The sequence below is a fragment of the Strongylocentrotus purpuratus genome, unplaced genomic scaffold (assembly GCF_000002235.5).
Source record: "Strongylocentrotus purpuratus isolate Spur 01 unplaced genomic scaffold, Spur_5.0 spur5_scaffold_13, whole genome shotgun sequence".
NCBI classification, from domain to species: Eukaryota; Metazoa; Echinodermata; class Echinoidea; order Camarodonta; family Strongylocentrotidae; genus Strongylocentrotus; species Strongylocentrotus purpuratus.
This window is the reverse complement of record NW_022145598.1, coordinates 3791640-3816726: the sequence shown is the minus strand read 5'-3', so window position 1 is coordinate 3816726 and position 25087 is coordinate 3791640. Positions and strand designations below refer to the sequence as shown.

At 37.7% G+C, this 25087-nt stretch overlaps 2 protein-coding genes across 2 annotated transcripts in view; one reads left to right on the top strand and one right to left on the bottom strand.

Moving 5' to 3' along the window:
• The window catches only part of LOC579858 (venom phosphodiesterase 2), a 39628-nt gene extending 28186 nt beyond the window's left edge, over window positions 1-11442 (top strand). The window contains exons 16-26 of the mRNA XM_030982731.1: window positions 650-771; window positions 2458-2521; window positions 3111-3198; window positions 4121-4305; window positions 5191-5245; window positions 6734-6888; window positions 7312-7456; window positions 7914-7994; window positions 9399-9537; window positions 10120-10273; window positions 10945-11442. Of these exons, the coding sequence (XP_030838591.1) occupies window positions 650-771; window positions 2458-2521; window positions 3111-3198; window positions 4121-4305; window positions 5191-5245; window positions 6734-6888; window positions 7312-7456; window positions 7914-7994; window positions 9399-9537; window positions 10120-10273; window positions 10945-11118 (1362 nt within the window). The 3' untranslated portion in view covers window positions 11119-11442. The remainder of the gene's footprint in view (window positions 1-649; window positions 772-2457; window positions 2522-3110; window positions 3199-4120; window positions 4306-5190; window positions 5246-6733; window positions 6889-7311; window positions 7457-7913; window positions 7995-9398; window positions 9538-10119; window positions 10274-10944) is intronic.
• A 1239-nt stretch (window positions 11443-12681) lies between these two features.
• LOC579918 (pancreatic lipase-related protein 2) lies at window positions 12682-20833 on the bottom strand. The gene is made up of 6 exons (XM_780009.4): window positions 20712-20833; window positions 18406-18520; window positions 17163-17340; window positions 15330-15573; window positions 14385-14527; window positions 12682-13609 (listed from the first exon to the last, which is right to left on the bottom strand). Exons 1-6 carry the CDS (start codon window positions 20764-20766, stop codon window positions 13322-13324), a joined length of 1023 nt encoding a protein of 340 aa, XP_785102.2. The 5' UTR covers window positions 20767-20833; the 3' UTR covers window positions 12682-13321.
• Window positions 20834-25087: the final 4254 nt, after the last annotated feature.

Below are 25087 nucleotides of genomic sequence, written 5' to 3'. Positions count from 1 at the left end.
TTTGTAAAAACGCGTCGAAACGCGTCATATGACGCACGAAAACCAAGGTTTGTCGACAAACCTCCTTTGTGAATTCGGGCCTGTGTGTTTAAGAGTCAACAAAATTATCAGTCTGTTGATTTTCTATATATATATATATATATATATATATATATATTGTGATCAAACTCTATATGCAGTGTTGTTAAAATGATATAAAGTAATAAAGTGCCTCGTATGAAGAAAGGAGAGAAAGAGAAAAAGACTCAATAACTCTGACCTATAGACTCAATCTCTTGTACCCGATTTACTTCTCTCCCTAGGCGAAACAAGATAGAAAATAGTAATATTTTTATAATTTGTAAAACTATTTTCTGATTCAAGAGGATGATTTCAAAATGGCAGATTTTTCTCTGTGCAAAATATGGTTACTTAATTATTATTTTGTCTATACAGACTTGTTTTGAGTGCCTTTCCCTTTTCTATTGGAACAATTTATACAGATACTTCGCATAATCGTAATCTGGTTCGCATATTTACATCTTCATTCATCTTCATTAGACAGATTATATGTTCCTGATGCAAATAATCTTCCTTTAAAAAAAGAGATTAACTAAGGAGTAAATTTTACAATTTTTAATTCCTCTTTTACGTTTTATTTTACTGCCAGTGTAAACATGAAGTGGCCATTCCTTATGTAAGAGAAGATTTACCAAAGAGATGGCATTACATCAATAATCGACGGATCGAACCCATTGAGGTCACTGTACCAGAGCAATGGTCTGCTTCCGGGTAAGCTACGTCACTTCTGCTCACGATACAGTACATGAATATTAATATCTTCAGTATTACTTTGGGATATTAGAACGCTCAAACGTAGCCGGTTCATTTCCAGTGAAATGGTGAAGAAAACGTACCTTCCAAATGTAAAAATTATATTTTGATGATGTTTTAAAAGTGTTAGCTAAAATTTGATTGCAGTCCTTCGTACCATCAAGCGATTTTATATTCTAAATGCTAATGTTGTCACTTATGATAAATCTTATGTAAGTAGCTAATAATACCAATATTGAATTCAGCGTCATTTACGGAAGGCATTCACAGGGTCGAGAAAGAAGTTGTCTATAGTCGAGTGTTAAAAATAAGATTAAGAAAATTGTTCAACTTCCAATCAGTAAAGTGAATCCGTGACGTGCGATGTAGATATGAAAGATATTGGTGGCGTAATTCTTCCCACATCCATTTAGACTGATGTTATGTATTTCCTATGTATTTCATTTTGATATATGTTTCGCAATGTTTAAAGATAAAGTTCAGCTCTGGTCATGCGATTACTTTGTAAAAGAAACGGTGTGGAATCGATCAGAAAAAGTTGATCATGTAGCATATTTAGTGTTAGTGTGTACTGTGCGCAGGTTCTGGAACCATAAAAATGATAAGAAATTTGGCCCAGTCTTGGTAAAAGTAACAGGCACTGTACACAGAGAGATGTATATTGGACTAAACAAACATGTGGCATAAAAACGAGGTCCTCATTTTTAAGCTGCTACATGTCATATTTTGAAGAGCCATGCTTTTCAGGGAACGTTTTTTTCTCTGATGTTCTTCCACACTTGCATATTAACAATGAAAATGCTCAATTATTATTTTTTCACCTCTCCCCAGAACTCAACTTTCTTTTTAAACTGTTTTTTTTTAATAACGGCCATGCTAATGAAAGTATCAACTTGATACCATTGTTTTTTCCTACTTTGATTAGAGAAATAGTAATAATACAGTACACAAATATACAATGACACTCGAGGATCTAGCTGAAACTATTCGCATCGAAGGAACATCAACTAGTACTATTCTCCCGAGGGCCATCGGCCCGAGGGAGAAAAGTACTAATGATGTTCCTGAGTGCGAATAGTTTTAGCTTGTTCCGAGAATGAGTCATTTTATATTTGTTTTATATCCCTTCCATCTGTATTATTCCTTGTACACTTCTGTAATAACATGAACCTTATACTCACATTCACATCTACATTCAGATCGAAAAGAAATAAAGAAAATTGCACGGCTCAAATGAAACATTGAAGGATGTAAAAATGTTTAGCTGGCGTTAGTGTAGTGCAGTTATCGCACAGCGTAAATTGCATATGGCTTGAGCGCCGTGACACCGCAGGGGTTGACCGCGCAGAGGCACTTTGAAATCATGTACGCGCTCGCTGGGAAAACGCAGAGTTCAAGAATATGCGTTTTTTATTGTGACGTCACGCATAAGTACCTTTTTTCCCTAGGGAAAAAAGGTACTATGCGTGACGTCATCAATAAAAATGAACTATTTCGATCTAGTCGGCAGGAAACGTCTTTTGCAGTAAAACTATTTTTTTCTTGTTATGTACACACCTAATGCAACAATCTCACGATAAGTGATATAATACAACATATTTCAAAAAGTAAGTATTTTGAATTTTTTTCTTCTTCTTTCCTCAGGGGAGCAACAACTTGGTGCGACGGAGGAACTCATGGATACGACAATTTAGGCAATTTAATGAAGGTAAATTCCTATTATCGTCGACTTTTGTTAACAAAAGCACATGGAAAGCTCTTTCTGAACATACTCGTTTTGAAAAAATTATTTTCCACGTGCTTTCTGTAGTATATCTATCCCCCACCTAATTCTGATGTCAGTATACTTCAATATTTGTGAGGCACTATTTCGATATTGTTATAGAAAAGAATGTCTGCATAGTGGAATGGGAAAGGAGGAGGAGAGGATGGTTAAACACAAGGCAAGTTACTCCTCGGAAATTCTTGGTTTAGTTGATGTAATCTTCAACAAAAGTCTTTGAATTCGCCTTTATTATTGATATAAGTTTGCCTTATATCATTATTTGGTACATGTATATAGAACTTAGCAATGAATTTGTCTACACTTTCAATGTTTCATCCTAATATTATCATATTATTATCGAGGCCAACAAGGTCAATGTGGAAAGCAGTTTTGTAACTGACAATGCTACCCTGCTAAAATAGAAATAAGAAGAGATGAATATATAAATAAATAAATATAAAATAACAATCAATTGCAAAATCAATCATTAAATAAAGTCGTGAATCCTTCGTTCAATTTTTTTTCGCTGCAGGCAATGTTTGTTGCAATTGGACCAGGTTTCAAGAGCCAGGTAGCAGTCCAGCCTTTCCAGAATATTGAGTTATATAACGTCATGTGTGGTAAGTGATCATTGCCCCCTTCCCCGTCCTATGTTTACTGTTTTATTAGTAGGGGCGTTGTGAGTCTATTTAGATATAAATATGATGGTAAAAATGATAATATGCAATGCTTATAAAGCGCATATCAAAAATATTTCACACGCGTTGTAATGGAGAGAAGTGAAGTGGAAAAAAAGAGAAGAGGGAGATATGCTCAGCATACTTCCTTTAAGTCATTAGTAAACATTGGAAATTGATTCTAAAAGGAAACGTGTTTTGAATTTTTTAACAGTATCACAATTTTTGATATATTCTGGAACTTTATTCCAAAGCTTTGCTTATGCAACCTGAAAAAGCGTGAGCGGTGTTATTTACCAAATGTAGCGACATCGGTATTAATACTGCTCTTCTGGCTGGCCCCGCGGTAATGATATACCCAGCATTGCCAAGGACCCATTTAACATACCTGGGGAGTGTTTCACAAAGACTAAGATCGACTTTAAGTTGGACTTAACTATAGCAGGCCGTTCATGCCACTGTTTGCTCTCACAGTTTACTGGCATTGGTCTCTAAAGGGACGTACAAATCATGGTCACCAATCTACAGACTGTACACTTTTTGATAATTCATTAATCAAGGAAAAAAATATTATCTAAAGATCATAATGGTGAGAGCAACCAGTGGCATGAATGGCCTGCCATAGTAAGTCCAACTTAAGTCGATCTTAGTCTTTATGTAACACCCCCCCCCAGGGTCGAGAAGGGAAGCACATTATGCGTAAGACTCATTATGCAAGGATGTAAGCGCCAAGCAAGAATCGAACCCCAAACCTTTTTGAGCACCGAAGAGGTTTCACCAATCTGCAAAATGTAGGCCTACGTATATTTTGGGGTTGAGTTGAACAAAAATGATATGGAAAAATATATTTTTCGTGTTTTTCTAGAACTTTTGGATCTTGAGCCAGCTCCAAATAATGGAACGATGGGAAGCCTTCATCATATGCTCAGAAATCCTAAACCACTTCCAGATGATTCAACCACCCCCACGCCTAAAATGGACTGTCCCTTCCCTTCAACTGATGAGGATTACAACATGAGATTGGAGAATGATACTTCAGGGTGTGACTGTGTGAGTGACCTTAAAAGTATCATAATTAGTTATGTAAAGTACTTAAATGCAAATCTATCTGTATATCCAAATCTTATCAGATGAAAATTACTGAGAAACACAACCCCAAATATATATTTAGATGTTTGGGCTTCGTGTACACCTCTTCATACCAGTATAGGATACCATTTGCCTTTAATGTGAAATATCTGCATCGTCGTTCAATAAATTTGTGGCCATGGAAATCGTTTCTACGTTGTAAAAAAAAAAAAACGAATAAGTTGATAGCAACTGTTTCAAGAAACATCCAGTCCTTCACGCCAATTACTAAAATGAAATGATGCTTTTAAGTACTCGTTGATTGTGTCACCTGTTAGGTATCGACAGTGACTGGCATACGTTATTTGCTCCGTCGAAATGCACTCTAGTTAGGCTTATTTATAGCGGTTTAAAGTGGAATCTTCTTTGGAATCGGGTCAAGGTGTCAGCTGAGGAAGAGTGCTGGGTCCGGGCTTGAATTTAAAGGGGAATGCCACCCTGATATTTAGTTAAATTTGATAGAAGACAAAGAATAAAAAAATCAGAAGAGAAACAGGGCAGTGAAAGTTTGAGAAAAAACCGATTAAAAATAAGAAAGGTATGAATTTTTGAAAATACGATCAATTAAACAGAAATTGGTAACTCTACGACGTATTTTGTGAGCTCCAAATTTTACCCTGTAATAAAACTCCTTCAACAAAATATTTTCTCTCATTTTTCTGCCTAGAGCTCTATGAAAACGAACTTAATATCAGGGTGGACGTTCCCTTTAAGGAATTTAATTGTTTTGGAAGTGTTCCTCGGAGCAAGTGTCGAATATATTATGACCATACATTGTACTATTATCGTTTCATTCTCCTTTCACAGAATGCCACCGATGTTGAGATGTACGATGAAGAATTAAACCTTTCGTCAGAGGAAGGTAATAAGCCAGGTCATAGTTGCAGTCCGAGCATGAGCAGATAAAGGTCATTGCAGACCAAATTGTGAAATACAGGGAGACAAAATACTTGATACGTGCTTATGAAAGTTATGTAATCATTATTCATTTATGCGCAAGCAGTGCACTCCATGATGCACAGGTGGAAGTATCCTTTAAAAAGGGAAAACAAATGTTATTTATGTAACACCTCCATCGCTGTAGGAGTGATCATTTCAAAATATACAAAGTGGGACCTCTTCACGTGTTTAAGATCTGTGGATATTCGGGGTCATTTGGGACATGTGCTATTAAAAAACCGTGAACTGGTCTATTCCATATACCTCTTACTCGAAAGTCTCATACTGCAGCCGATAGACTGGTATACCAACATATTCAAATGCCATGCATACTTTTTAAACAAGGGTTGTTCTTGACAACCTGAAAAATTGACCGAGGCTTGCCCAATATAGCAACAACTGATGTATACAGACTGGATTCCAAGTATTGTAGTTCAGTCATTAATAACAGGTTAATGGAAAAACTCATCAATAGGTATCCAGGAAAGAAACATCCATAAATTGTAATATGTTAGTGAACCGCAATTGACAGATAAACTTGATACACGGGGGGGGGGGGGGGTATAGCTGACGGAAATGGCATTTTATTATTTTGAATAAGTTATTTCGTCATTAAAAAAGGCGTACACTTAAAGATGAAGTTGAGTTCTGGTCATGCGATTGCATTGTGAAAGAAACGGCGTAGAATTGACCAGAAAAGGTTGATCGTCTAGCATATATTATTTGTGTGTATTGCAAGGTTCTGGAATAATCAAAATGATAAGAAATTTGGCCAAGTCTTGGTAAAGTTACAAACACTGTACACAGAAAGATGAATATGGGACTACACGAACACGTGGCGTAAAAATCCTACCCCGGAGTTTTACGATGTTACATGACATATTAAGAATATGAAGGCATTTGAAGAGCCACGCTTTTCAGGGAACATGTCTTATATGATGTTCTTCCACACTTGCATAATAAGAATGATAACGCTCACAAATTATTTATCACCTCTTCCCAGAACTCAACCTTCTCTTTAATAGGATATTAAAACAAATTTACTCATAATCGGGCACCTCGAGTCGATCGAAGGTGGGGGAAGGAGGAGGAGGAGAAGAAGGAGGAAGAGGAGGAGGAGGAGGAGGAGAAGGAGGAGGAGGAGGAGGAGGAGAAGGAGGAAGAGGAGGGGAAGGGATGGCTAAATATCTAGCAACCTTCCTCCCCCGTCCCGTTTCGTATACCCAAGGTGATCAGATTAATTACTGATGTAAATTCTGCAGTTTCGGAATATTTATTCCCTAATGCTACCCAAAAACGCCCCGTTTGCATATTCTTTGTTTGTTTGTATCTCTCTCGAAGCATAATGTTCTTTTAAAAAGCCATTTTATCGCTATTTTGATTAATCACGGTATCGTATTCATATTTACAGTAAATGAAGCTCTGCTGCAGCACGCACCGTTGGGCGCTCCTGTCATGACCTTTGACACGGATTACTGTCACCTGACCCAGCATGATTACGTCACAGCGTACAGTCATGACCTCCGGTCTCCGATCTGGTCGTCCTACACTCTCCAAAGGCCTCAGGTAGGAACTGTGAAAGAAAGATGTAAAATATTCAGTGCCATTTCGATTTCAGTCCTTCTTCCGCAAATAATCTTTTATTAAAATTTGATGAAATATGATATTTTGACTTTGTTGGTAATAATATATATAATTGTTATGTTTATTTGCTTATTCATGATTCATCGTCAGAAAGTACTTTTTAGTATTTGATGTTTGTTATGTTACCGAAATTTGTTTTTATTTACGTGGAATGCAGGAGAAAATAAACCAAATCAAATCAAATCAAAATTTGGAACTTCCATCGAAATTTTAACACATGTTGGCCTATTTACTTAATACTTCTTAATGATGTTTACCGCTATTTGAATTAGGTGAATGCGCAATAATACAAAAGATGCTTCAACGAACCTCGAGCTAATATTTCCCTTGACTGTTATCTTTCAGCCGATGAATCAGATGCCGATTATGCCCGACTGCCGAGTGCGACCCGATGTCCGAATCGATGCCGAATTCTCACCGAGTTGTTCCGATTACGAGGGCCTCACCGATGACTTCACTGATTTAACCACCGGCTATCTGTTCCCTCCTAGTAAGAACTTTCATTTCATGAAAATTAATATTCTAAACGTTCTCATTTCCGCTACACATTAATATTTTAGAGTGAAAAACTCAAACTTTTTTTTTCTCTCTCTCTCTCTCAAACATTGACTAAGAGGAAGCAGAAAAAAGCCATTTAAAAAGTTTAAGACAGTCACAAAGACATGAAAGGCAACAATTTATAGGCCCATAAATTCACTAAATTGTATTGTGCTTTCAAGAGACTTATTATTACAATATACCTCGACTTTGTACGTGGTGCGTGGCCCGAATCCAATGGTTACCTCTATGTAGGATCTAACAATATAGAATAGAAAATAATCAACATTTAATACATTGTATTTTCATATCATCACAGATGCAGTCCCAAATACTAGAAAAATGAGGTTTCCGTTAAGATGAAGTCGGAAACCAATAACTGACATGATGTTTCATTTTTCTGTTTTTAGCTTTAACGGATAGTTCTGAACGCCTCATGGATACCCTTATTTCAACCAACACGGTGCCACAGTTTCCAGGTTTTATCACAGGTATGTAATTTGGGTTTTTACAGACGTGTATCAATCAGACCTTTAACGTCACCATCCGAAAGATGTAACTCGCAGCGTGTCCACACACAAAACAATTTATCCCAAAACTCTATAACGAAACGTCGTATAAAGAATCATCGTATAAATTTCAGAGTGTCCACACACAAGATACGTCGTATAAATAATCATCGTATAAATTCCAGGATGTCCACACACAGAAGAAAGTAATCCTGAAACTCTACAGCGAAATGTAGTATAGGTGCGCAGTTTGCTACTGCGGTCATGAAATGGAAGCGGAAATGAGAGGTCATGTCTCCTTTCGCGCGAGGTCACGTTAAGCCCCGCCCAGTTAGTTACACTAGTTACACTAGTTACGTCCACACACAATACCTTCCGTGATTAGGCGTGATTAGGCGTGATTCTTTATTGAGTTCTAGTTCGAAACGATTCCCAAACCCCCGTTTCGTTATACGACGTATCGTTAGTGAGCGTCCACACACACAATCTCATCGTATAACTATCGCAAACTGTATAAACTATCCCGAAACGGTATAGCTAATCACGCCTAATCACGGAAAATGTTGTGTGTGGACAGGGGGTAGGTCTCAAACGAGGGTCCGCTGAGTAAGTTTGTATGCAAAGACAGAGAGCTAGTCCAACTCACTCCTCGTGTGCACCTCTAACCTCTCAGCTATGCTACATTGATACACCTCTCAACTCATATTCTTCAAATAATGGCCTTGCCGTATTCTTGTTGGTAAATTTCAAATTTGAAAGCATAGATACACAATATATTGCTATCTTAGACCTGCAAAACAAAGTAGAAAAGCTTGTAAAATGAACTTTTAAAAAACAACAGAAACTCAGAAAAATGAAAAAGTACATAACTAACACTCGATGACCAGGAGCGGTACTTTTGGAGAAACTACATACTATTCACTGGAGTCTATGAAGGATAGTTTACATTTTCTCTTTTCTCTATGTCCTGTTTCATATATGGGTACAGATTTCACTGACTTGAAATGGTCAGGAACAATGCCATTTTAGCAAAAATGATTTCTTTTAGAGGAACATCGAACATTAGATTACATTAGAGCACGATGACAAAGTATTTCAGAAAACCAACCAAAGGCAATTCATTGTTCCTCTTTACCCATCCCCCTTTAAAACTTGAGAACGTTACAGTGACGTATTACGTAATTTGAACAAGGTTTCTATGAGATATACATAAGAGTATTAATATTACCCTTGAGTTGGTTTTCTCCAAATTCTTTGCCATTGAATGTAGTTTTCAAGAACTGCTCTTAACTCAACTGTTTTCAACGCTTTTTGTATTATAATGACTCTCTCTCCCTACCCCTCTCTTTCTCTTTCTCTCAAACTCCCTGGACTTTTCACCATCAGATATATGGGATGGCTTTCTTGTACCCCATCTGGCTCTGTGGGCTAACATCAGCTCGGAGATCAACGTCGTGACCGGTCCCGTTTTCGACTACGACGGTGATGGGTTAAGAGACAACAACAACACGCTTGAAAAAGACGGGTACGCCTAAATATATTCTTTCAATATAATTTTTCTTCTAGTTATCGACAAGTGCATCTCCATCTGCCGGAAGAGGAGGAGGGGGCACAATCTGAATACCTAAGTAAATAGTGCCCCACGTATCCGGCCCTTTTGGGGGAATTCCTCTATTTTGCGACAGAAAACAGAACAAGGCAACGAACGACATTCGTAGTATCATCGATCATTATAGGCAAAACAAATGGATAAATATTTAGTTATAATATTAAGATGAAATCGGTTACCCTTTTGATTTGTTAATCAAAAAAATCTTTTGGATAACATTTGAACATTTTGTTACGCCTTTCTTAATCCTCCTTATTCTCATCAGAATATTGGATAATATTAGCAAGCATCCGAACCAACGGAAGGTACTATTTACATCAAAGATATCAGTTATTAAATGAAACTCATCTTACATAAATCATGTGTGTTTATCATTACTACATCTCTTTATGATAATAACAACTCATTGGTCGGCTTAACATGGAAAGCAGGCGAACCTTTGCACTCTCTAACTTAAACTAAAGATTGGTTTTATATATCTGTTTAAATTATTTCCAGGGTGATTTATGGCGATTCTCCTAGTCTGCTGCCCACTCACTACTTCATGATTATAGCAAGATGCAAAGGAGGTGCCCAGCTAAACAGCGCATGCGCAGAAGTAGAATCCGCTGCTTTCGTCTTGAGAAACAACCGTGGGATCAAAACTTGTCAGGTACAACATTAACGTTATCATCAGCATAATCAGATCATTTCAAGTCATATACAACATACTATTTCCCAATATCTACCCAAATCTAAGTAAAGACCTCTGCCATGTCCCTCCCATCATCGTCATCATCATTCTCAGCAGCAGCAGCATCATCATCATCATTATCACCATCAACATCATTATCAACACCACAACAAACAATAAAAATCATCAACATTCATACACTCTATTTGTTCAATTTCTGTACATGTATTTCATTTCATCTATTATTTTTATTTATAGGTAGGGTTTTATTCAAATTATATTCTTCTGAGGTATACATGTCCGATTATATATTGTGTTAGGATTATGATTAGGTTGAGGGTTAGCCAGCTAGCGTTACAAAACCGTATAGGTTACAAAAAGAAAGGATTGAATACAATTTTAAAGCGATACCGAACTGGTCAACTCTGGGTCTCTCTTCGTGCACATGCCGCTCCGAAGACAGAGGATCGATGCGAGAACAAACAGCGATACGCGATTTTAGTTACGGATCATACTGCTACAGCTTATCTGAGTTGGCACTAAAGGGGGATGCTTCTATACAGTGTCGCATTAAGTAAATTCATGCCATTTTCTTTCAAATTTAAAACAGGGATCCTTACAAATATTTATGATATTGTTTTAATCGACAGACAAAGCCAGACTACGTGGAGCATCACCTAACTACAATCAAGGACATCGAGAAATTGACCGGACTCGATTTTTTTCCAGAACTCCCTCGGTATGAGGCGATCCAGCTGAAACTCTATGCCCCCAACAAAGGCGACATATGGGCCCAGTGGCCTCTAATGGACAGTCTTCATTGATCATTATTGTATGTTCTTGTGTTAATTCCTTTAAAGAAAAGGAAGAGAAGTATCGCAACTTTAGTAATTCGTAGTGTAAAGTGATTATTCTCCAAATCTCCAATATTTTGCGTTATTAAGGACTTTTTTTGTCTCTTGCTGCAAATAATGACAAGGAGGTAGGCCTACTTTAGTTTGTGTCATAAAAAACAAGTCATACATGGGGCAATTGTATTCATAAACTAAGTGAAAGAGTTTGATGGCAAATCTTATCAAATTTGATCTATCTCCATCTCTCTCCCTCTCTTTTCTGTCTCCATTCCCTTGTATTATTTTTTTAATATTCTATGTTATTCCTCCTTTTCATAATTTAGTTATTATTGGGGGGGGGGGGGTGTTTTATTTTATTATTCAAAAATATTTTTTAAAATGCAATTCCACCTATCATAAAGAAGAGCAATTATCAAAATTATGTAAATTATTGAATATCTATGTAAATTTCAATTTGTAAAGTCAGAGTTCATAATAAATGAATATAAAAATCAATACCCATTTAACACGTTTGACTCTATTTGTTTTGATTGTTGCGCCAACTTTTGAATAGGATAACTAAATATATTTGATATCGTCTACACTAAACAAAATGAATATCCCAAACCCTTTCTTCATCTACTTATTCATATTTACAAAACATATGAATTCTCAACTATATCTCTCTCTCTCTCTTTGTTTATTTCTTTCTTCCTCCGTTTCATCATCCTATTCTTCTCTATATAAGGCTTCTTCTTCTTTTCTTCTTTTTCTTATTCTCCCTTTTCTTCATTTTCTTTCTCTTCCTCTTCTCACTCTTCTTCTTTTTTCCCTTTATCTTCTGTTTCATGTTATTGTTCTTCTCCTTCTTCTTCTTTTTCGTGATAATACCAACACGACACATCAAACACAAACACACACGCCCATCTGTGACCCACGTACTCTTGCCAACCCCCTCCCTCTCTCTATCAGGTACGTCTGGTTCCAAATTCTTTACAAATATAGTTCTGCTTGTAAGTGTCGGCTTGCATGGTGATGTAGATATACAGTAGGTTTGCGGGTGCACCATGTGAGAGAGAGAGAGAGAGAGGGGTTTGAGGAGTCCTGGAAAGGACTCTGACTCGGTAATCTTTCTTGGGGGTGTGTAGTCCTGAAAAGGACTGTTTGTTATCTTTCTTAGCTTATAGTTCTGAGGAGAACTATAGCGCTTGGAGAGGATGAGTGGCTCGACGTTTCGAACAGGTTGACTATCCGTCGTCACATGGTTCACCCGCAAACCTACTGTAAATATACTTCTGTTTCAATGATTTTCCAACATCACTAAAAGAGAAGGAAAGGTCAAATTCGAGTGGCCGTTTTTTTTTTTTTTTTTTTTTTTAATTATGCCTCCATTTGTCATTTAATCCTGTGTGCTTTGATTTTAAATGCCAAAATGCAATAAAAACAATTTTGATTTTCCACTAGTATTTTGCGGGGTGGGAAGGCTTGCAATGCAATCAAAGAAATTATAATAAAAGAAATAAAAAATACAGAAATAACACCAACTAAGATATATGCTTTTAAATCAATTTTATTGGCAGCTACAATTAGTTGACACAGTTACTTAGGCTCATTAAAACGTCGGATATTTCAATCATCAACACGATTCTCCTGCGATCCGATTTTCGTTGAGAGGTTCTTAAGAATTATATGATTATTAACTACGGAAATTTTAGTCCATTTAACTCATCTAGTCAAAATAAAAGCAGAATCGGCTTCAACTCGTCGACAACCGCACTACTGGTCTGACATCACTGATTTTGAGCCGATTTAGCCCCCCCCCTCCCCCTCCAAAGAAGCGTGAAATCCCTTGAAATTCAGATTATACTAATCGCATGACTATTCATCCTTACTCATTAACATTTTACATATTGGAATACTTATATACAATTCTATTACAAATTCTTTCAAAATCTTATCGTCTATATCACTAAATGGCTGCAAATGGAGAACGCAGATTATCTGAAGGTATAAATCCACGCCCCCGCCCCCCCCCCCTTCCGTTGAATTTAAAACATTGTAATTTTGTACAAATTTCCAACAAGAGAAAAACTTGAAGGTTTACACATCCCAAGCTAGTCTACAGAGTGAATCACTTGACAGATAATTTAGTATTTGTGAGAAAAGATGAAGAAGTTTAGTACTCTTCTCCGAGTCATTCGACCTTGACGTAGAACGCCCCCTCTCGGCCAGGCTTAGCATGTTCACCCATTTCAGGGCATGGCTGCTTGCAATCTTGATAATCGACTCCATTGATTAGTCTATCGAAGAAGCTCTGAGCATAGGAGGTAGTTGCATAACGACCGGGACTTGGTATGGTATTCGTAAAGTATTCGACGGAGAGTATGTGGTCACAAAACGCACTGTCGATGACATTATGAACGGTCGGGTCACACCCAGACATGTCTTTCCCGCCATTCGGGTAGAAATCTTGATGACCGAGCTGGAAATTAGAATGAGATACTTGATTAACTTCAGACTTAGGATAATAAGGTCGTAATGGCAGAATGATGTCATCATGAAAAGAGAATCTTTTCCCGACAGAGACCATATTATGTTGGCTTCATTTTGGGAATGTACATTCACTAGGGCATGTGGTATAAGACCCCGCCCCCCCCCCAAAAAAAAATAGACCAACCGCCCCCTCTCCGCGGATCAAACACGGTGTAACCATCATTTCATGAAACCGTCCTAATTATACAGGTTCGCAGACACTTAAAGATGTTCAGGCGTGGGTATAACTATAGTCGTTCGTGAAGACAGTAGGCAATTTGGCGAACACTAAGCCAACGAATATCACGCTCCCGTACGGACGGACGCATAAAGGGACACTAGTACGCACGTACGGAAGCGTAATGTGCGTAATACCCGTTGGCTCAGTGTGCTGCCCTCTATATACCCACGCATGAGCAGCTTTAACATGTTGAAAGGTGCATTACGTCGGCAATATTGTACCAATCATGTAGGGTGCCACAACGCATATATTTTGCTCCCTCAACAATAATACAATGCCTATCAATTTTCCACGGTCTGGTTCAGTTTAACAAAAATCTTAAATCGTCAATTTCATTATTATTAGTTGACTATACTATTGTTTGGTATTTTGAGTTGTATACAGTTGTTCCTTGTGTGCATTTCATTATGTACGTTTTTTTATAATTTCATTGTTGTAGAAAAAAAGTAGGTTGTGACCTTACGGCATATCTTCTCTAACTAACCTGATCCATAAGGCCCATTCCTCCAACAGCAGCGAAATCCCCATCAGTATGGATGACATCTACAAAGGCAGCATCGGTCTTATCCAGTCTGTAGTTAGACTTCACACCGTATCCACCAAACAACGGACCAGCAGGGTCCAGACCTTAATTGAAATGGGTATTCATAAATCATTTATGATATATATTTTTATTTCTGCATTTTCCCAAATATAATATAACTGAACAACAAAGAACATATAAATGTAAGGTATAATGCAACATATACAAACAATAATTTTTTCATGTCAAAATGTTTTTTTTTACATAATATGTACATATAATAAGTGATAAAGGTCTATGCTGATTTCAATATCATAACATCGTAATTATGCGGAGTTTGCATCAATCTTCTATATGGACGATCAACCCTTGACTGTCTATCCACTCCCCATAATCAACGTCATTTAAGCCTACCCATCGCATGCCATTCATCTTGTCTCCCCCTGACAGTCCATCGCTATTCCATTGGTTAAAACTACAAACATAGAACGGGTTTCGCCCTTGCAATTATCAGATTTCTATATGCTTTGAGTGTGCCGCAATGCACACAAGGCGTTTTTGCCCCATACCACCACCTGCAAAATGAATGTTTGGTGCAGCATGTAGTCCTCTGCAGAATCACGCTGATGACGACTACGCCCGAAATTGTCTCTCAGCGTTATGGATTGTTCCCCTCTGACACCTTGCGTCAGCCTATCGCACCCTGCGTCAAGGGTTGCGTCTGCACATGCCTAGAGAATGCGCCTCAATTTCTTTGTGCGGTTGCATGCCTGAATGTCCTTGGATGGCGCAAGTGAAATAACGCCTTGCGTTCACTGGGTCTACAAACAAGAATTAGATACCTGTATTATCCTGCTCTCTTTAGCACGTGTAGATATAATAAGAAATGCCAGAATCGAGATTCACCTGTGATTCTGGCAACCATCTCTTGGTAATCCTGGATCAACGCTTCCCCGGCGTACCCGGCGACATGGGAACCAAGGCTGTGGCCGACAATGTGAATCTTGTTGAAGTCGGTTTGAGCTGTGGTCTTCAGCGCGTGGAGGAAGGCCGCCGTCTCCTTGCCGATCACGCGCGTGTTGGCACGGCTCTGAAAGTAGCTACCATCAGCTCCGAGGCGCCAATCTACGATGATCACGTTCACATCAGTCTGGTTATAGGTAAACAGTGTGAACACAAGCTAGTTATACCCCAGACACACCAACGAGACCGATAACAAACCGAATAAAAATATTACATTCTCTCCAATGGCCAAGAAACGGTCGATACGGAGTTGGTATGGAGTCGGGGTGGCGGTGTGACTTTATGCTACGGTCACAAAGGTTCGTACGAACGCTAATTTCGTACGAATCTCCCTGTTTTTCCATTGTCTTCCCAAATTTCCATTATCTGAAAATCGTTCGTACGGCGTTCGTAGCAGTTCGTAATGGCATTTGTGACCGAGGCTTAAAGAGAAGGTTGAGTTCTGGGAAGAGGTGAAAAATAATTTGTGAGCATTATGCAAGTGTGGAAGAACATCAGTTAAGACATGTTCCCTGAAAAGCATTGCTCTTCAAATGTAACATCGTAAAAATCGGGGGCCGGCTTTTTACGCCACGTGTTCGTGTAGTCCCATAAATACATCTTTCTGTGCAAGTGTTTGTAATTTTACCAAGATTTGTCCAAATTTCTTATCATTTTGATGATTCCAGAACCTTGCAATACACACAAATTCTTATATGCTAGATGATCAACCTTTTCTGGTCGGTTCTACACCGTTTCTTTCACAATGCAATCGCATGACCAGAACTCAACTTCATCTTTAATTCAAAATCGGGTTATTAACAAAGGAAGTTAGTATGTTTTCCCTTGTAAACCGATACTCGGGTGACTCGGGTCTAATTAAAGCTACGGTCACAAAGGTTCGTACGAACGATGCGTTCGTACGAATCTCCCTGTTTTTCCATTGTCTTCCCGAATTTCCATTGTCTGAAAATCGTTCATACGGAGTTCGTAGCAGTTTGAAATGGCATTTGTGACCGAGGCTTAAATTAGTAGAATACGTACCGAAATGCACAGGAATAGAAATCCACGCTCCAAAGAGTCGAAAATACTCTCAAAAGAGTACTTCAGTCATTTCTTAGGGTGATTCCAATATCAAGTTTCAAGTTCAAGTTTATTTTGTTTCACATTTCACAAAATAGAATCAATATAATCGACAACATTAAACATAATTGACAAAATTAGAACATAATATAAAATATACTAAAAGTATATCACATTATATAATGAATAAATTATTAGGTTCCCCTAAATAAAACTAACATTTTATTGAAGTGGTTGCAATATGGTGAGGGACGTAACAATGTTAAATGGTGAGCAAGAAGGCCTTAATATAATACGGAGTGAATTAATTCAACTCCATCTGGTTCCTGATAAATTTAAATAGGGACTTTTAGATTTGCGTGGACTGATACGTGTGACGTCCATTCAAGGCAGTGCATTAAAAGGACGTCGATCGTAGCAATCCACGTTGCCGTTGTGCAAATCTAAAAGTCCCTAATGCTTGAGCCACAATAACAGTCTATGCATGATAAAGCAGGGATAAGAACTACAATGATAAAGAACCCACTATTGCTATTATGCCTATCATCACCATCATAATCATCGTTAATATTATCATCATCATTATTATTTATGACGAAATAAATTCACGACTTAGGTTCCATTCACATCTGTATAAAGTTTGTAAAGACTTACTGCCCCTAGGTACGCGTCTTTCATCTTCACGTACTGGTCTCTTAACCCGTTCTCGGTGTAGCCATGGATGATGACTTTGGTGTCTCGATCAGCCCTGAAGTCTGAATACATAATGGTCTCGGGATGGTTGCGATCAAGAATCTGCCCTTCGCCGCCTGCTGCATTCACGGTGAAGAGTCTAGATTGGAACAAATTATTTTAAAGGGATAGTTGAGTTCTGTTTTCAGACCACAAATGCCTTCAAAGTGCATGGTTATTGCTCTTATTCTTATCTATGACATTTATAGTGCCCTTTTAGAACCTCAAATTGCTATGAAGGTAATTTTAGACCCCAAAATGTGTGAAATTTAGCCAATTTGATCATACCAATTCAGCTCCACTTTAAAAAAAAACACGGTGACCGTTAATTAATTATTTAATTAAAAATAACAATACAAGAGCCGGCTAATTGTGGGTAATATAAGCAACACGAAAATGCCAACAAAAAAGCCATTATCGGCATTGGCTGAAATACGACGTAAAAGGCGCTATTTCGTTTTTTCAACGGTTTTTTTTTCTTCAAATTTCAAGGGGGGGGGGGGGGGGGGTAAGAGGACACTTTTTTTTTTGGTATCGAAATTTGAAAATTTGACATTTGGCTCCGTTGGGGGGGGGGGGGGGTAAGGTCACCTTTTTAGGTCAGCCATGGGAATAATTTTTTTAATTTAAAAAAAAAAAAAAATTAAAAAAAATCCAAAGGGGGGGGGGGGTTTAACCCCCCAAACCCCCGCGCCTGCTGTCAATATGAGGTCAACATTTTGATTGCTCCCTTCTCTTGCTTTTAAGAAACTTGAAAGTTCACATTTTTTCTAAAATACTCTCGTTTTGTTAATACATAAAACATAACAAAACATTTTGTACAAATATGTTGTTGTTTTTTCCAAATACTTTTCCTTCCAAAATACTCGGCTAAATTTCTCAAACTCTTAGTTTTCGGTTAAAGTCATTGTGAATAAACATTCAGTTATTTTGTATTCTTGAAAATCATACCATTAAATTCTTTAAAATTCGAAATAAAGAAAATTGATTATGAAGTAGTATGGCGTATGGTAGTAGTAGTAATAGTAGTAGTCGTAGTCGTAGTAGTAGTAGTAGTCGTAGTAGTAGTAGTAGTAGTAGTAGTAGTAGTAGTAGTAGTAGGTAGTAGAATCGGTGGTAGTGATAGTAGTACACGTAGTAGTAAGTAGCAGGGGTAGTGTATTACCTCATTACGGGAGGAATTTCCTGGGGTGAAAGGGGCTTCATTGCGTGGTAGGGATCGAATATAGAATATTCGAAAGTCCAACCATCGTATTCTACTGAGGCTGCCATCGAAGCATCTGCGTATTGACGAATTTAATAGAATTATTTACTTATTCGTCGAATTGATTCACTTAGTCGAAAACAAAAGTTTAAATTGTTTGTTAAACGCATGCTCCTGCGACAATTTCCTTCAACTAACCAAATTCCTTTATAACTTAAATTCTGGACCCTTCACACTGCCTCATTAACCCTAACACGTAACATAATCGTAGCCTATTACTCGATTTCAACCATAACTACATGTATAATAATAGTAATGATAATAATAATAATAATAACAATAATAATAATAATAATAATAAATATAATAATAATAATAATAAAAATAATAATAATGGTAAAAATAGTAATAATGATAATAATGATAATAATAATAATAATAATAATAATAACAATAATGGTAAAAATCGTTATAATGATAATAATATTAATAATAATAATAATAATATAATGATAATAATAATGATAATTATAATTAATGTCTTTTGACCCATGGTATAGCCTCATCAGTTTTAATACTGTTCTCCCTAAGGGCCCCGCAATAATATTATTACCGGGTACTACAGTGCTTTGTGTTGTAAACAAAGCTGTAATAAATCTTTCCTACCATACCCCGTGAAATGATCAGGACAACACTGCCCATTCTGGAAAGATATAGTTCATAGTCTCTCAGAGCTCCATGATCAATAAAGCTCTAAGAAGACAAATAATTACATACAATTGTAAATTTCCCTTTGAAATGAACACAGCTCAAATATATAATATTTCTGAACGCACTGCGAGATCATAAGCGCCAGCCTTTCCGGGTGACGTCCAGGGACAGAGCCGCTGTCGGGGTCCAGTGACCGGTGCTCCCGGAAACTCTCGAGTGTTAGCAATACAGGTATAGAACCTTCAAAATGTCCGTCAAGAGCGAAAGAAATTGTAATTTTCTATTTGAAATTCACAAAGCCTCCTTAAATCAGGGCAGTTTGTTTTGGTTTTCCCCCTTTTTCCCTTTCTCATTTCCCCCTATTTTTCTTATTTATCTTCTTTTCGATTTCTCTTCTCCTTATCTTTCTCCTCGTTCAAAGGGGGGGGGGGGGGGCACGGCTGATTTGGCCCCACCTGGATCCGCCACTGCATATAGGGTAGGTGTGGGGAATTGGAGACCCTTAAGCACATTTGCATAATTTATCGAAACATGAAAAATGTTACACATACAGAAAGGTTTGTATTCTCTTCAGTAACTTCTTCTCTATATTTGGTAACAAAATTGTGGTCATGATGTAATGAAGTAATAAGATAACAATGATTAATGACGGCATCACCAAAGTTCTCTCATTACCTACATGTTTATTGTGTAGGTAATAAGGGACAGTTACAAATCAAGACCTTTTAAATACAATTTGAATGAAAATGGGATTGTTATAGTTAGTTCAAACACTTTTTGAAAGAGATACATGCAGCCAATGAACTTACTGTAATTTTGAAACGATTTTAAAACAATGTGGCCCAAAATATTTCTGTAGTTTGCTTTAAATTATGTTTAAATACTTTCAGAACAATGTTCCGGCAATGTTACTTTTACATTGATCAAACTCAAAGCACAATAACAACTTCTTAAAATGAAATGCATTCAAATTAGAATGGTGACACGAACAACCAAATATATGTTTCATGATAGTGCCTTTCAACATGAAATGAACAACTGGGGGAAAGTAGGCCCCCACCCTGGATCTGGTGTCCCCCATTGCCTACACACATTTCTGATCAGACACCGTTCATAATGTGCATTGCAACACCCATTCACAACACACAATAGCTATACGTTTTCTGTGATGGTTGGCACACTTCATAAACTTCCTTTTAAAACTACTTTTTAAGAGCCACCCCTAAATATTTGCATACACCACAACACTCAGTGAAAATTGTGTTTTTATATCAGAGCAAAATTTTACGATCAAAATTGCTCATCTTGGTCAATTTTGCCAATTTTCTCGGAGAAAAAACGCATTGTAGTCTTCGAAATGAATTGGATATATGCAGTAGTGTTGTTAAAGGCCACATAATTATTATGGCGCTATAGCAATATTGGAGCCAACACGGACAGACAGTGATGGGTTCAAGCTTGGTGGTCTCCAATTCCCTACACCTACCCTAGATAATAACAATTCTAAATCGGAATTAAAAAACATTCGTTCGAGAAAAAGGTTATTGTTATCGTACCACCACCAAATATGCTGACTAGAGCGACGAACGCTAAAGTTGCCGAAGAAAGCATGATGTCTCTCGTAGTAGATCTCGTTTTGTTGAAAAAGAAGAAACCTGATGGGAACTCTGGAATATTGTTGAGCTAATGCAACTCAATGAGTTATGATTGTCTGTCTCTCTTTTTATACTTTCAAGATAGATAGCCTCGTGTCAATCAACCCATTTTAAGATTATAATATTGGATTAATAATTTAAGTCCAATTATGCTAAAGAAAGATAGTTGATTACGTCAGCAGCTTCCAATTCTTCTGAATTATAAATATTGGATCTGAGTGGGACATCTGCTTTGCGCAAATATATCAATAAATGTATCAACCTCAATAGTTTAGAAACGTAAACTACAGATATGGGCCAAGTTTGATGTAAGATACTTAGTCAACAGAACATGAGTTCGTCATTATACGCGCAAACAAGACTACACGAAATTGATACATGTTGGAGTTATTGGCATACCCGGTTTATTGTAAAGTAAACTGAACTACATCCATACCGGCCAAATGTATATGGAAACAAGAAAGATGAAATTAAGATCAGTGTACATACCTGGTATTTAATTAAACTGAATATAGTACATCTGTTTCTAGTCAAAAATTGAGGAAATTATAAGAATCTTAAAAAAACTCGGCCAGACTAATTCAATAAAGTAAGTTGACTCAGGCTACCGAGATAACGAAGTCATCATCTACATTCTCGTCAAAAGTATCAATATTCTTTATAGTTTATATGGGAATTTAGACATACGAAGAATACCGTTATAAAAGAAATTTTAATGAAATTTCTGATGACAAATATGAATGAAGTTTCATACAACCAACCTATTACCAACATAATTTTGTATATTCTTTTAACCTTCTCTTCCTCCCATCTAGTAATTAACCCTGCTCTCCCCTCTTCTTAGTATTGTTCCAAGTTTGAAGTTTGAAGTTTGAAGTTCGAAGCTTGAAATTTGAAATGTGAATGTATTACCAAATCACCAGAATGTATGCCCAAACAAAATATTTATCACGTTCCCATTATGTTTGCCGAACAGACATCTGTATAGCACACGTAAATGATATCAAGTGGAGTAGATTATCGCTTGTATTATTACAATGGTATATATTGCCCTGCCATTGCCCCCCCCCCCCCCCCCCACAAAAAAAAAATGTGTTTGAAGTCTTATATTGATGAAAGAATACAACAGAAAACCCAAATTATGTATTCTTTTATCAATATTTGTCTTCCAACACATTTTTGTTGTTGTTTTGTTTAGGAGGGGGGGGGATCTTTGCAGGACAGTGTGTCTTAAATGACATCCTCTTTCACATTATAATATAATTTAAGTAAAATGTTGCCATCCATTTGTTGGGGCTCCGAACACTTTAGAGGGCCTTTATAAAGCTGAGTTGTCCCCCCCCCCCAAATAAAAAATGAAAAAATGAAGGAAAAAAAAATGAAAAAAATGAAGAAAAAATGATCACATAAGAAAAATACAGCATTATTAACGTAAAATGATTAGTGTGACAATCTAAATTTGGTTCTCTTTTTTTTAAGGGGGGGGGGGGGGGGGGGGGGGTCTGTTTTCGATACACAATGGGGGGGGGGGAGGGGGGGGGTCTGTTTTCGATACACAATATATCAAATATCGGAAATTAATTTGTATATAGCGCACATGTGCACCAACCAAGGTGCTCAATGCGCTCCAATATTACCTCGGCTCTCTCTATATAGGCCATCGACATCTGTACTCACAAACCCTCCAGTAATTATTTTCTACCGATACTCATGTAACATCTGGCAAAATAATGTAGATTTAATGTGTTGCCAATTTAGTGCCGCACCAGAACTCAGACCCATTGGCCAGGGCAGTGGAGCGACTTCCAAAGTGGGAGGGGGTACCAACAAAAGTGACACTTTTTTAACATAAAGAGGCACCAATACAAAGGGTATTCGCAAAGCGATAGAGTACACGATTTTCAGACACTTATCACTACTGCCTCTATGTTCTAATGGATACATCCCTTCATTACCAAGGATCATCCTATATATGTTATTGTTATTTATCTTTCCATGGTTGAAGAAACTGCTTCTGCATCATATTTTGCAGTTGTTTGTGCAGTGGTCTGGAAAGTAATTATTAAAGATATGTGAGGTCGCATTTTGACCGGTCAGATAATGTGAATTGGGTTTTTAAGCACAATTTCTTAAATAAATTACATAATTTTGATAACCTATATTTGCGAGAGGATATATTAAGTGAGCTTTGAGGGAAATTCAAAATAATTTAGTCTTTCAGTTGCTTTAAATCAGTGTCACATGTGAGGGAGGCTATGAACATTTTGTTTTTGTTTCGGGAAAGAGAAGGGCCGCATTTTGAACGGTCAGATCGATCTTTGAACAGTGGGTTTTTAAAGGAGAAGATATCGAATTGGTTTCAATAAATGCAGAAAAATTAGAGAAACAATCCAGTAGAAGTTATGAATCTCTCAAAATCATTAAAATATTAGAATCTTTGAGACAAATTGGCAATGCGGTCAAAAAGGGTGAAGCTTTTCTTCACACATCTAATCGGTGATGAAGGTAGCCCATCTAAAGTTCATCAATGCGTAAAAATTGCTAGCTTGGTGATTTGTAAGGATCGCGTTGTACAACTGCGAGCCATACTATTCACACGCAATAATGCTTTGTGTACTGAATCCGCCAGGCATCAGCGAAGTGGTCGCTGATCACTGCCACTGGATGGTAGAGGAGGATGGATATATATAATTATGGGCAATGGCGTAATGAGCAAATGATTATTTAGGAGGGCAGAACAAAAATCATCACCACTCTTATGTTACTGATGTTACATTGAAGCCCCGCGGATCAATTTTCAAAGTGGAGGGGGGGGGGGGGGATCAGATGGCGCGAAGCAAGTAGAGCGAAAATTGGCAGGGAATGCGTGAAATATGCATTATATGAGTTGCATCAAATGAAAGAGGAGGATCTAAGATTTACAAATATGTGTCATTTATTATTACGGTGATTAAGTTATGATAGGCATCGACAATTCTCGGTTTCGTTAGTTTCTTGGACGCATACATTCGTTAAACTATCGTCGTGAAGAAGAGTTGTGGTTCCAGTCAAGTCTCCGGACTGTGAACCACAATGACAATGTACAGGGTTCGAATCCTTGTAGTGACACGAACGTCCTAGTTGGCAAGACATAAATCTGCATTTGCCACACTCGACCCAGGTGAGGTAAATAGGTCATGATCTGGCATTAAGTAATTAATGCTTGAGCGCTGAATGGCAGCCGGGGTAATAATATAGGAGCGCCAGGTGTGGCAATGTGTCAGACTTGTATTATTATACATACTGCAGGTCCGTTGTACCGTTATGTCCCATCGCATACTGTTTCCAAACCACACGCTTGAAGGAATGGAATAATGTATGGTACGTGTCGGTCACGGGCCTCCGCGCTTCGCCCGGCCCGGCAAGGGGAGAAACTGAATTCAGACAATTACGGTTAAGAGTAGTACGGTATCGTCTTCTTTCTTTACTAATCAAACGTACAAACTTCCGCGCTTCGCCCGGGAGGGAGAAAACATCATTCAGACAAGGATTAAGAGTCGAGAACGTTACAACATTATCGTCTACTTTCTATAATAATTTAATGAAACGTAAGCTTCCGCGCGAAGCACGGAATGGGGAAACTGAATTCAGACAAGGATTAAGAGTCGGGAACGTACGTTACTACTTTCTATAATAATTTAATGAAACGTAAGCTTCCGCGCGAAGCACGGAATGGGGAAACTGAATTCAGACAAGGATTAGGAGTCGGGAGAACGGTACAACAGATCATTTTCTTTTCCTAATAAGTAATGAAACGTCTAAGCTTCCGCGCTTCGCGCGGGAGGCCTTTCACCCACCCCCTTTAAGTGAAACTCTTGCTCACTATCACCCCTCCCTACAATAAGATCCTAGCTACGCGCCTGCTTATAGCTAAGTTGACGTAATAAATTGTATATCAATGTCGTCGAGGAAAATGACCATTTGCACATTATGCAAGTACTTTAAATAGTTCATAGGGCCTGCGACCCCGGGTTTATAGGGTTAAATTTGTAGATATTGGGACAATTAATTTGGCGGTAATTAGTGGCTAGTTTTGTCGGTAATCGTTGGCCTCTACACTCCCCCTCCCCCCACTGAAAAAGGTCTAGCGACGCCCCTGCATGCATAACATGTCACATAGGACATCATAATGCACAGTGTGCAAAATTTTCTCATTCCTTTTCGATTGTACGACTTAGAGACACAATAGGCCCTATTGTTGGTGGCTAGCCTCCTCACGAGAGCTAGCTACAGCATTT

Bases quoted from the DNA above. Each gene is read 5' to 3' on its own strand.
- LOC579918 (XM_780009.4), bottom strand. From the start codon at position 20,766: ATGCTTTCTTCGGCAACTTTAGCGTTCGTCGCTCTAGTCAGCATATTT. The intron at 15,574-17,162 runs GTAAGTCTTTAC...ACCTATAACCAG, and splicing joins AAGACGCGTACCTAGGGGCA to ACTGATGTGAACGTGATCAT. The intron at 13,610-14,384 runs GTTAGTTAGAGA...TCTAATTTCCAG, and splicing joins GAATGGGCCTTATGGATCAG to CTCGGTCATCAAGATTTCTA.